This window comes from Hoplias malabaricus, chromosome 4 (genome assembly GCF_029633855.1).
Source record: "Hoplias malabaricus isolate fHopMal1 chromosome 4, fHopMal1.hap1, whole genome shotgun sequence".
Classification (NCBI taxonomy): domain Eukaryota; kingdom Metazoa; phylum Chordata; class Actinopteri; order Characiformes; family Erythrinidae; genus Hoplias; species Hoplias malabaricus.
Genome location: NC_089803.1, coordinates 55,226,257 through 55,239,929, shown reverse-complemented (window position 1 = coordinate 55,239,929; position 13,673 = coordinate 55,226,257). Strand labels below are relative to the sequence as shown.

General features: G+C 36.6%; 1 protein-coding gene across 1 annotated transcript; it reads left to right on the top strand.

Moving 5' to 3' along the window:
- Positions 1 to 1,650: 1,650 nt before the first annotated feature.
- On the top strand, positions 1,651 to 13,339 carry slc26a3.1 (solute carrier family 26 member 3). The gene is made up of 21 exons (XM_066666851.1): positions 1,651 to 1,736; positions 4,202 to 4,392; positions 4,805 to 4,944; positions 5,209 to 5,319; positions 5,657 to 5,817; positions 6,297 to 6,461; positions 6,687 to 6,839; positions 6,944 to 7,026; positions 7,548 to 7,695; positions 8,056 to 8,169; positions 8,465 to 8,542; positions 9,100 to 9,195; positions 9,386 to 9,492; positions 10,803 to 10,872; positions 10,969 to 11,061; positions 11,527 to 11,622; positions 11,962 to 12,189; positions 12,400 to 12,454; positions 12,561 to 12,703; positions 13,053 to 13,118; positions 13,219 to 13,339. Exons 1-21 carry the CDS (start codon positions 1,710 to 1,712, stop codon positions 13,237 to 13,239), a joined length of 2,346 nt encoding a protein of 781 aa, XP_066522948.1. The 5' UTR covers positions 1,651 to 1,709; the 3' UTR covers positions 13,240 to 13,339.
- The last annotated feature ends 334 nt before the right edge of the window (positions 13,340 to 13,673 follow it).

Here is a 13,673-nt window from a genome sequence, read left to right as displayed (position 1 = left end):
ATTGTTACTTCCCTTCAACCTTTATTTAACGGACAAAAAATACCATTTGGGAACTAAGGATAAATTGTTGATGTATTTGTTGATAAAAATAAAAGTTTTGTAAGTGAAAATGTTGTCCTTTCTTGCCTGATGCAAAATGTATTTAGTCAAATATCTGTGGTCGCTGTTACCTCTTCATTATGGACAAAAGGAGACAAATCTGTACTGCAGACAGAACAGTCAAGTACATGCACACTGTATCGATGAAGCCACGGTGTGATATCACATGGGGAATGAGGCCTGACATCAAAAACTGATAACAGTCTAGATATTACCTTTTGTGTTTGGCACAAAGAAATAGATGTGTATGAATAGAATAGTCATAGTCACAAAAACAAACTGAAACTTGAGCCCATGTATCAACTTTGGGACTGTCAAGTCAACTCAAATTTATTTGTACAGTGCTTTTTACAACCTGACGGTGTAACAAATCAGATATTGAGAATTTAAAAATGCACTGGCAATTCGGCATAGAATTGATATATGTGTTTCAGGTTGCATTTCTTGATACAGTGATGGAATACAGTAGATGATGAAGGGTTTTTGAAGTTCTCCGGAGTTCATGTGGATCAGTTTCTCATGTATTGCCCTATGAGCGCTTGAAGATTGCACACATTCAACAGTGGTTTCTTGCCTTGTGCTACACTTACTGATATTTCCCTGGATTTCCTTGATGTTTCAAAGTATTACTACAGTAAGTGTTAACAAATGTGCTTTTTTGAACTGTTTGACAATTCTCTTATGAAGTTTGGCACAAAGTGGTGATCCACAACCCATCTTTGATTTCAAAGACTGACCTATTGCCGGATGCCCTTTTTTATAATGTTTATACACACTGTTTATAGTGGAATATTTCAGAACAGTATAACTGGAGTATTCTATAAACCTTTATATTGCCTCTATCGCAACTTTTTATAAGTTTGTTACAGGCAACAAATTCTAAATTTGTTTACATTAAAAAGCATACAAGCAAGTAGGTTAGACATAACATTGGAAATTTTTGTTTGTAATTTTTCAGTTCTTTAAGAGAAGTTTCAAATCACAGATGGTTGTTTTATTGCATTTTACAAAGAAAAACAAAACAAACATAACTTAATTGAAAATAGTATTTGTAGCATTCCTACATGCCCACCCAAGATTGTATGTTCATACACATTCTCCTTCTTCTATGTCTTATTCTCAGAAATTTCATTTGGCATTTAGATAATACTAATAATAATAGTACCTAATCTTTGCTTGTATATGAAGTTGTGTTAAAATAATAGTATAATTTTGGGTGATTTCTTGAGATGGGTCACTCAAAGGTTGGAGAGATGACGTCCTGCTGATTGTTTCAATATGTGTCTAAGATGTGTGGCCTCGGTTAGTTTCACCCTAGGAAATAACCCTAAGTACTACTCAAAAAGCAAATGTTCAGAAAGGATCAGAGACATGAAATGGAGTTCAGCATACAAAGTCCTTTACTTAATACCAGTTGCCTTATAAACATTTTCCAAGCAGATGCTCTCCTATACAGAGTTCCAATACTAGAGACTATACCCCCCCACACACACACGTAACCAAAAAGAAACCTCATAGGGTAGTGACTCCACTCACAGCAGATCAAGTGCCCAGGAAGAAGGAAAGACATCTCCAAAGAGGATAACCAGTAAACCAAAAGAAGGACACTTATGTACCAGGATGCTCTGCAAGAACAGGTAAAATACACAATTATGTAAAACAGGCAGATCATATGATTAAGAGGACTGTAATACCCACAGCCCAAACACAATCCAAAATAATAACCAAATAAAGGGTTAATTTAAAATGCAAAGAAAAACAAAAGAACTCAAAAACAAAACAAACAAGAAAACCCACAAACCCCCAAATAATCAAAAAGAAACAACCAGATAAAACAATATAAAAGTGGTTCAACCCCACAACGTATCCACAAAGGCAAAACAGCAGAAGACTAAGAGAGGCTCTGCTCCACACCACCTGGGCCACCTCCAATGGCGACACCCCAGAGCACCTAATATAAAAGGAAACGTTTTAATCATAAAAATATAAAACCATCATATAATAGGTGGGATAGAGAGCTAGCCACGTGCTACTAAGCACACATACCCTCCGTGCTTCAAGCCCTTAAACCCATCTATACCTAAAACATACAGCAAAGCCTAACTAAAAAAGAATGGAATTCGTACCTCGATGCAGCTTTGCCAACCCACATGTTCTCAGGCACGCCAAAATACACCTAAACACAACATTTTCCTGTGAATTTCCATTCTATTTAGTTTATCAAATTCATAAAAATCGGTGACGGTAGCTCCTAATGTTTGCCATCCAACCAATCGTACTCACCAACAACTGTCCAATATGCACTTTCTCAAATTAAAGCTGCCGCTAACGGCTAGCATCGTGGTGAATCGACGGAGAGAGTGGCACCCGTTTTTCCCGGTAAAACGTCCTCAAAAGACCCTCAATAGCAAGCACCGTGGTAACGCGACCCAAACGATGAGGAGTGGGAGCTTAGCCTACCACATGCTAACTGCGTGTATATATATTTATGTATATGTGTAAATTCTCTAATAAATTCTCTAATTGTAAGCTCCTGGCTGGCTCGCTCTTTCTGTGCCTAAGCACTCTACTGCTTCAGACTTAAATGACTTTCGACCTGTTGCACTCACCCCAATAATGTCCAAGTGCTTTGAAAGACTAGTTCTTTCTCACTTGAAGTCCTGCCTGCCTGCTAAACTGGACCCCCACCAGTTTGCTTGTTGTAGCAACAGATCCACTAAGGATGCTATCTCAACAGCACTACACACTGCACTAACCCACCTGGACTGTGAAAACTCATATGTGAGAATGCTGTTCATTGATTTTAGTTTTGCATTCAACACAGTGATTCCGTCTATGCTGATATCGAAACTCTGGGCATCCGGGCATCAGCACATCACTCTGCCACTGGATTTTAGACTTCCTGTCTAACAGACCCCAATCTGTTAAATTAGACAACCTTCATTCATCAACCATCACCTTGAACACTGGCGTTCCACAAGGCTGTGTTTTGAGTCCGATTCTGTACTCTCTCTTCACCCATGACTGTGTACCTGCCTATGGTTCAAACACCATAGTCAAATTCGCAGATGACACCACGGTGATAGGCTTGATTACAGACAATAATGAAACGGCCTACCGGGATGAAGTACAGCATCTGTCTTTATGGTGCCACAACAATAACATGGTACTAAACACGCTCAAAACAAAAGAGATCATCATGGACTTTAAACGGACTAGGAACCAAGCTCACGCCCCCATCTACATCAACGGAACTGCAGTGGGAGAAAATCCAGGGACTATTTTACACATACTGCTAAAAATGTATGTGATTTTGCATATTATGCAAAGGTTCTTTAGAGTTTTTATGTAGGGTCTGAGCCAGTGAAATAGAGGACATGCTTAAAACCTAAAAATTACAGCAATAGAATACGTTGAGAAACAGTTTGTTCAGCATGTGGTTGAGAAAGTGTAATTGGTTATGAGTTTGCAAGAGTAACAGCACCAATGTACAATGTCTCAATTTAGAGAAGGTAAAATAAAATATAGCCAGTATTCTAATGCATTATTTATTTTGTATAATCCCCACATTGCAACATATTTTAAAGATAATTTTTCTATTTGGACTTAGACCTGAAAAGAAGAAATGTTATCATATCTCTGCATCAGAATGAGGCAAGTCAGGATACACCTTATCTGCCATTTCTGCAGATCAGTACAATGAAGGCTAAGAGAAACTGTGAGGAAATGTTTAGAAATTGTATGCAAGCAGTAGATGTTCAAGGAAATTACTTGGATAAGTGACTGGTAGGAAGCTCAGGGTTGAGAATTTAAACAATGACTTTCGCTGAAGAGAGAAACAAGGAAAGAGGAATGTTTGTTCCTTTAATGAGGAAAGGTATTAACCGTAGCCACAAAAATGAATGATCCTGTACAGTGTACAGGATGGATATATGCCATAACCGGAAACAAATAATCAGTGCACCTCCTTAGCATTGGATCAGTGTGAAAACAAATAAGGATGACTCAGGTTTCCGTGTTGTAATGGCATCTCGCTCATACCAGTAAATGATTAAGAATCCACATAGTAAAAACAGCTGTATATATATATTCCCCATGCCAGATCCACAAAACACAACGCAAGAGACTCAGCGACTTACTCTGGATTGTCCAAAGACAGATGGCAATGGAGCCAGTGGGTGGACAATATGTGGTTGTAAGACCCCTCTTCTCTGATGATTCCTTTTCTGGACAGTACAAGAAGGTCTGCAGACAACACAAGGGTCTACTAGGTCATATCAAGGATTTTTTGAAGTAAGGACTAGGCATTGTCACATCACATCGCTTTGCTTATTTTGATGGTTTAGGATTAGTTAATGATAGAGGTACTGTTTTACTACTGTTGAGCTGTTTAGCATTTTTGACAGATTTTAGCAGTCTGTATGAGTAATGTTGCTAAAGAATGACAATGTTAGACATTTAACCATATGCAATCTGCACTAATCCATGTGATGACATCAGAATTAACATTCAAACCCATTTCGATTGGTCTATTCCTCACAAGATTTTGACACAATGCAAATGACAGATGGCATTTTAAAACCAAAATAGAAAATGGCAAAATTGGAGATTTTTAATTTTATCTTAGGTTATTTGACAAATGCACTGGCATGATGTGGAAAAATCAAGTAGACTAATCTGTTTCATGTGTGTGCTTTTATATTAGATGTGATGCTAAACGTGCAAAGAATGCAGCCCTTTCCTTGCTACCCATCATCAGCTGGATAAAAATATACAGAATTAAAGAATGGCTGATGGGAGATATCGTGTCTGGAATCAGCACTGGTTTGGTGGCTGTACTGCAAGGTTGAAATTTCTTTATATTCATATAATACAAGGATCCTCATTAATGGCGATATTGGCATAACACTAGTACATTAGTGCCAGGAAACTGTTGTTGTGTTTCTGCAGCTGCCATAAAATGTAATAATCAAAGATGAAAGGTTATGTTTAGTTTAGAAAGAGATTTCTGTATTATTTAATTAACATTTATAATGTTGTATGCAACATTTTAATGAAATGAACATATTAATGAAAAGGAACATTAATAATATTATTGTAATGTCACAGGTCTTGCATTCTCCTTGCTGGCTTCCTTACCTCCTGGATATGGATTATATTCAGCATTTTTCCCTGCAATAATCTACTTCTTCTTGGGCACGTCAAGGCACATCTCCGTAGGTGTGTAATGTTTTTTACAGTTACAGTCTTGCAAACCATAGTTACTGTTAGGTGTTTTTTTAAACCCAATCTGGCAAACATTTTCACTTACTGACAAGGGCCATTTGACTTGGCCCTTGTCATGAAAAACATGAAAAACAACCTTGTGTAGACCTTTATTTCACCTTGATGTGTTATGCCAGAAAATTGTCAGAATACAAATTACACATTACATTATTTGCTACTACTATAAAAGACCTTAAACAGAATTTCAAAACAAGATTGCAATTGTTAATGTAAATAAAGTAGTATACGAAAGAACTGCGCTTTATTTGTTATATATCTCTGATTCCCCCAGGCCCTTTCCCTGTTCTGAGTTTAATGGTGGGCAGTGTGGTAAACAGGCTGGTACCTGATGGAGATACTGCACGAAACATCACTGGATTAGAGGGACTGAGCATTGAACAACAAAAGGTTATAGTGGCCTCTTCTGTTACATTCCTCATGGGTGTTTTCCAGGTAATCACATTGAATCTCTTTCAATATCTTCTCATTTTCAGACTAGTATATTTTTCAGATAAGATGATATCAATAATTAACACCTGTCTGAATTAGACATGTATTGTGTATGTTTTTGTGCTGCAATATTTTTATATAACAGTGTACCTTTAAATTAGCAATCACAATTATCACCACCAAAAGAAGCAATATTTATGAAATAATGTATTATATTTAAATAAATTATTAAAATGTATTGTACACTCAGAATGAGCTTTATAGAGTGGGTCCTCCACAAAAAGGAGGACCATGTTTAAAATAGGTTTTAAACAGAACCTGTAATACATTCGGCCCACACGTGTCAGTATAATTGCTGTTATAATTTGAGAAAATGATTCATTAAACTGGAACTGGAACTGCTATTTTCAAATGGTGTAAAATGTTAGTTATAAAGTTTCTTGTGATATGTTTGATATTAAAATGAATCTTGTGTTCCTCAGCTGGCTCTGGGGGTTCTGCGTGTGGGCTTTATTGTCATTTACCTGTCAGATACTCTGGTATCTGGGTTCACTACTGCTGCTGCAGTTCACATCCTGGTTTCACAGCTCAAGTTCGTGTTGGGGCTGAATACACGTGGCTTTAGCGGAGTCTTCAACATTTTCTATGTGAGTACACAAGAATGTATACTATACTAAAAAACTGTCCCTGTAATTCAATGTATATTTCTAATTAATACTGGTTACACACCACCTAATGTGTATATGTGGAGCTTGAACACATGGAAAACTCATGTTAATAAATACATATTAAATACTAAATATGACCAAAGATTTTACACTGTTTGCATTGTTAGCACGGGTCCATTCAACCAGTTCATTCTCTGATTTCAGAGCTTGGAGGCCGTTTTTCAACAGATCCATAAAACCAATGTGGCAGATTTGGTGACTTCCATTGTGATCATGGTAGCTGTGTTTGCAGTGAAAGAGCTCAATGACAGATTTAAGTCTAAACTTCCTGTGCCTATTCCTATAGAAATCATCATGGTAAGTATGGCATCTGGGAAAATATTTCAGCATGGTTTGAACTTTTCCCATATAATGAGATTCTTCAATAGCCCCCATTTATTATCTTCAATTGTCTTCATTAGACTATCATTGCTTGTGGACTCTCCTATGGATTTAATTTTGAGGAAAGATTTAATGTTACTGTGATTGGACAGATGGTGAATGGGTAAGAATATGTTTCCTATTCCTTTCTGTTGAAAAATGTAATAAGAATAAAAATAATGAAACACTGCTCTTCCATCATTATATCTCAAATCTGCATGATTAATTCCTCATTTGCTGCTGTAGCCTCTAGTCTTAGAGAGAATATATAATATTGGAACATTTCTGTGAGGATTTAATGCCATTAAGCTACTTGAATTTGTTTAGGAACTGATGTTGGATGATTAATTCTGGATCACTAACAAAACTCCATCCCTGTTGTATTACAGGGAGATACATAACTCCAGACAATGCATTTTCTGTTTTTCAGCCCAATGCTGGGGGTTTTATAACACTGTAACCCTCACTTGGAATTGGGCATGATGACCCTAAGCTCATATTTAGCTGTTCCAGAAAGCCCGATTTCATTTCATGATTTCCTATGCAAACTGTTATAAATAAATGTTGGAATGAATTTGAATTTACAGTATATTAAAATAGAATGTTGCACTGAACTGTTAATAAATACCAACAATTCTTTTGTAGATATGAGGCTCCATCAGCTCCGAATGTAGAGGTCATGAAAGAAGGTGCAGTGGATGCTATAACCATTGCTATAGTGGGCTTTGCAGTGGCTTTCTCTGTGGCTAAAGTCTATTCTGTCAAACACGACTACACTATTGACGGAAGCCAGGTAAGCCTGCATTTAAGCATGTACACAGAAATAAACATGAATAAATAGTTACACTGAACAAAGGTATCCAGACATGGTGGTCCAGAATGGGAGCACATGTACATTTCTAGTAAAAAAAATTACAGTAAATGTGGTAACAATTTAGTGGAGATTTAATGGCATTCAGCCACAAAAGTTGCCCTCATCACAAAGCTACATCATCCCAGCAGCCAGGTCCTGACAGACTCTTGGCACTGGGAAAATGCATCAAACCTTTTTGGTCTTGTTTTTTTAATGGAACAAGCGAATTGTAATTAATGTGCTTTAATGAAATGGACATTTCCAGGCACTGAATTATTTTTGTGAATATATTTTCAACAGGAGCTCATTGCTTTTGGCGCATCTAACATTGTTGGAGCAGCTTTTAAATCCTTTGCAGCTAGCACTGCACTCTCCAGAACAGCAGTGCAGGAAAGCACAGGTGGCAAGTCACAGGTAAAACATAAGCACATTTTAGTTGACCTGAAATAGCCTATTTACTACAGTAACCTCATTAACATACAAAAGCTAAAGGTTAATTGATGCTATATAGCTTTTACAATATGTTTTACAATGTGACATAATTCAAAGCTTTTGTTTTGAAGGTTTATTGTCATAGAAACGTATATGATTAGTTTATTATTTGACAATATTTTATATTGGTTATTTGCTAATTTGAATGTTACACCACTGAAATGAGTCTTAAGAATTATATATGTATACAATTACATTTTTCTTTATACATTTGCAGATAGCAGGTCTAATTTCTGCACTGATAGTCTTGATTGTTACAGTCGGAATTGGCTTCCTGCTTGAGCCACTGCCTAGGGTGAGGAAAAATGCTTCTTCAAATGTTCAGTGATTAATTAAATAATTAAATATATTTTTATGTCTACATATTTGTGTGAATGTACAGACTGTATTGGCAGATATGTATATGTTCTGTCTATGAATCATGTATAACTGAAGCCCAGTCTCATAGTGACTTTTGTTACATGGTGTTGTCGATGTGTGTTAAAAACAAAAAAAAAACAAAAACAAAAACAACAACAAACTTTAGCACTTTCTTTGCACAATCCCAGCAATGAATATGAGTTCATTGATGGGAAATGGGACAATACAAGTGACTGGTAGGTGGATTGGCTACTCAGAAGTGTCCATAGGTGTAAGTGACACCAGAGTGTGTTCCCGCCTTGTGCCCAGTGATTTCCGGCTATGTTACAGACCCAACAGTTCCAGACCATGAATGAATGAACTGAGCAGATACTGTTCCCCCTCAAAGTGTTGATCCTTCACTCACAAGCATGGGGAGCAAACTGGCAGAGATGGCCATGGCATAAACTGTGGAGAATTACTCCTAACATATGCATTGTTCTTTTGTTCTAGTCTGTTTTGGGAGCTCTGGTGATCGTGAACCTAAAAGGTATGTTGATGCAGTTCAGAGAGATTCCATACCTTTGGAGGAAAGACAAAGTTGATATGGTGAGCAGTCGCCTCATTTCTGAACCATTTAACTAATTGTACTTCTTTTTTGTTTAACCTATATTAAGTCACATTCTGTATGTTATATATATATATATATATATATAAGTTACAATTAACATTTCTGGAGACTAGTTTTAGTGTAATGCTTTCTCTACAATGCTTCCAACTTCTGTATCCCACCCTCCAGGTGATCTGGATAGTGACTTGTGCAGCATCCATTGTTCTGGGACTGGATTTGGGTCTCGCTGTGGGAGTTGGTGTTGAACTGCTGACAGTGGTCTTCAGAACTCAGTTGTAAGTATGTGCACTTGGCACTTGCCTTGGATGTATGGCTCTAAGAAAAAATACCTGGTATCACACTCACATTTCGTATTCACATACAAGAATACATGAACAGAATGAACTTCTTCAATGGCACCGGTTTTGCGATCGGGTATTAGCACAATGTCACTGTCATAAAACTATGAATCTCAAAAAAGTAACAACATGAAAAGAAAAAAAAAACTTTCTAAATTTTGTTGTATGGTGATTTTTGATGCGGGCGGCTTGGTGGTGCAGCAGGTAGTGTCGCAGTCACACAGCTCCAGGGACCTGGAGGTTGTGGGTTTGATTCCTGCTCCGGGTGACTGTCTGTGAGGAGTTGGTGTGTTCTCCCTGTGTCCGCGTGGGTTTCCTCCGGGTGCTCCGGTTTCCTCCCACAGTCCAAAAACACACGTTGGTGGGTGGATTGGCGACTCAAAAGTGTCCGTAGGTGTGTGTGTGTGTGTTGCCCTGTGTTGCCCCTCCGGGGTGTGTTCCTGCCCTTTGCCCAATGATTCCAGGTAGGCTCTGGACCCACCGTGACCCTGAATTGGATAAGCGGTTACAGATAATGAATGAATGAATAATTTTTGATGGTGGTGCAGCAGGTAGTGTCGCAGTCACACATCTCCAGGGACCTGAACAGGATAATCATTTACAGACAATGAATAAATGGTTTTTTATTGATGTTTAAAAATTTGGACAGTCCTATCATGTTAATAACTCCAGTTACTTTATATATGTATCATATTTTAGAGATCAACAAATTATACAAAAAAAAGCCCAGAAGATATTTAAAGTTTTTGAAGACAACAAAATATCAGGAAATTATTTATGAATTTATTTATTAATTAAAAGTTATTTGCTGATATCTGATTGATATGATGATCACTGTGGTTCTGAATTCTAGAATAATTCCACTCACTCTTTTACAGATTATCTGCATGACACTTTATCATTCTGGACACACACACACCCAAACAGATATATATTTATCAGTTGAAATTGTTGAGTATTGCCAAAATATAATATAATAGAATAGAATTTGTTTATCAAGATCACTTAAAAATAAATAATAAATAAATAAATTATCCAAAAATACAATCCCATACTTTTGAATGTATGTTCATAAATATCAAGACTTTACTTCCAGCTGCTTTTTACTATTCTATCATCTATTCATTATAAAGTGTTTTTATAAATGGACCTATAAACTGAGATTCATAACCGAGTGTCAACATGAGAAGAATAATATAATCTCCATGCAAAATTTTGGCTAAAATTCTTCTTATTTTTCCTCCCAGTCCACGCTGCTCTGTGCTGGCCAACATTGTAGGAACAGACCTCTACAAAGACCAAAAAGATTATCTATGTGTGAGTATCTGATGCAGTCTGCTTAAACTAATCTAACAACCCAATACTCAAACCAACAGAGAATATACTTGATTGTGCTTGATTCTTTATTTGCAGATTTCTGAACCTGAGGGTGTGAAGATATTCAGAATCCCTTCACCGATCTTCTTTGCAAACATTGATTTCTTCAGGAACAAACTAGTCCAAGCTGTAAGCTAATTAAAATGCTATCTGTGTTTACACAATTTTAGCCTCAATGTAGCTGATTATGCAAAATAGTTTTTAGTGTCTTAAATTTGAGTCATTACTGTGCATTCGAAATACAAGGCCACAAAATAGAGATAACAATGTAAAATAATGTGTATAAAATTTTTCAACGTATTGTATCATGTTGTAATATTATATTGCGGCTAGTATGCTTGTTAGTTATGGCTAGTACATTAGCTCAGTGTAGAATTTGCTGTGTAGTTAATGTAACAAATCATGACAACACTGTATCACATGTAATACAGATTACACAGTAAAAGTCAACAATATAGATTTTCATCACATATTTGCTGTGTTAGCTTGGTAGCTCCAAATAGAACATTTCAGACACAATTCTCATCATTTGGGGTAAAAGTAAAACTTTGTTGCACTGTGAACCATTCCTTTATCTTTCTGTTGCACTCTCAGGTGGGATTCAATCCTCTTCGAATTTTGAGGAAGAGGAACAAGGCATTGCGAAAGATCCGTAAAATGCTGAAGAATGGAGAACTGCAAATGACACCAGTAAGTTTTGTGAATCAAGTTGATAGATAAAATAATAACATTAAAGAAAACACATGCAACATTCTGCCACCAGAGGTCGCACTAGAGCACCAGCATCTCAGATACAAACATTCATTTTTAATATTTTCTGAACTCCCTTAAAGATAATCAGATAATATATAGTCCTTAATAAGCTTGGCTTGTAAAACACTCGCTCATATTTAGCATGCTGAAGAATGTCCACAAGGGGTGCTATTAGCAGAAGAATAGCATTTTAGAATAATTTTTACGATTAATGAGCAGCCCCTTTACTGAGGGTTTCATTTGTAATGTTGCTTTGGTTATTCTTTTCTGACACAGGCAGGCCTCAAGTCATTAGCTTTTACAGGGCCAGAGAACTGGGAGGATGAGGAAAATACAGATGATTTAGATAAGCCAGTGGATTTCTCAGACCTTCCAGTTCAGGTGAATTGGAAGTCAGAGCTTCCTGCCAATATCACTGTTCCTCCAGTGGACATCCACAGTCTTGTACTGGATTTTTCTGCTGTCTCCTTCATTGATATATCAGCACTCAATGGGCTTAAAACGGTAAATGTCACACCAGAATATTTGCTTATGTGTCTCTCTACCTTCTTCAATTACGATTTCATCAGTAAAATCCCTTACCATTTACCAAAAGTTTTTTCTTATTTCCTAGAAACATTTTTAACATTCTGACAAAGCCAGAAAAATATCTGCTTTCCGAACATAGAAAGGCATCCTTAAACGTGCTAAAAATAATATTTTGTCATTAAACAGGCATTAAAGGAGTTCATACGTGTGGAGGTGGAGGTCTATATCGTGTCATGTGATGGTAATATACATGCACATATAGTTTAGTATATAGTACACTATTTATATTTTACCCTACCAAGTGTTCTTTGTTGGATGTGTTAAACTTTTGAATACTGTTTCTGCAGCCTATGTCTTCGAGAAACTGAAAAACTGCATGTTTTTTGATGATGAGATCAAGACATCCATGTTCTTTCCCACTATTCATGACACCATCTTGCACATTCTGCAGAAACACCCAGATTACATAAAGCAACATGAGTATGAAAAGGTACAGAAATATCTGATAAAAAGCAGATACTAAATAAAATGTTAACAGAAATGATAATGGATCAATGAGTCATCCAGTCAGATTTATCAAGGTTCAAATAACTTTGTAGTCCCTGAATAAACAGTTCATGCCTCACAGAATGGGTTTCCCCCACATCGGGGCAATTCTGTTTATAATAAGTACAACACCTCGTACGTCCAGATCACTAGTTTCTGCAAAATTGCTCTTTCATACCTGATAGTTCCTGTAAGGAGGCTCTGGTGTTGTCTTTATTAGGAGAGAAATTAGAAGAACTGTTGATGTTAATAATATTTTCACTGACCTGAGCATGTTGTCTTTCTGTTTGCAGGAGGCTCACTTTAAAGTGTACAGAGGACAGACTGAAGGACTAAGCCTACGGAGAACAGAGAAACCAGTAAATGCAAATGTTTAGACATTTTGCATTTTTAAGCACAGAATATATTTATTATGAAAATGTATTTTAATAATTCAATATGGTCTTACTTTATCCTCAGCCTAATACAACCAGACTGTAAATTCAAGAGCAGGACATCAGCAGTCGCACGTCCAATCTCATATCCTTTATACTGGAATGATTACATGTTACATAAATTCCACAGCATCATCTTGTTGTGGACATCTGAACATCACTGTAAATGTAACTTCATAGAAGGTAAAATCATCTGTTAAAACACATAGTAGAATCTAGCTAATTATGGCAGATATCTCCTAGTGCATTTATCATTAAAAAAAAGTCACTGAAGCTCATTATTTGTAAAACTACATGACATCTTCACATGCATTTTCTGACATCTGTCCATCGCCTGCATAAAAAACTATAAATGCTTATTCCATTGTTGCTTATTTCTATTATTTAGAATTATATTGTTTTCTTACACTGATGGATTAATAGTTAACTGTGTATTGTCTGATAAATTCCACTTGCTTCCCAAAAAGACATGTACTCTAT

Excerpts from the sequence above, each read along its gene's own strand:
- slc26a3.1 (XM_066666851.1), top strand. The coding sequence starts at position 1,710 with ATGTACCAGGATGCTCTGCAAGAACAG. Across the intron at positions 5,320-5,656 it reads GTCAAGGCACATCTCCGTAG|GCCCTTTCCCTGTTCTGAGT; the intron begins GTGTGTAATGTT and ends TGATTCCCCCAG. Across the intron at positions 5,818-6,296 it reads TCCTCATGGGTGTTTTCCAG|CTGGCTCTGGGGGTTCTGCG; the intron begins GTAATCACATTG and ends TGTGTTCCTCAG.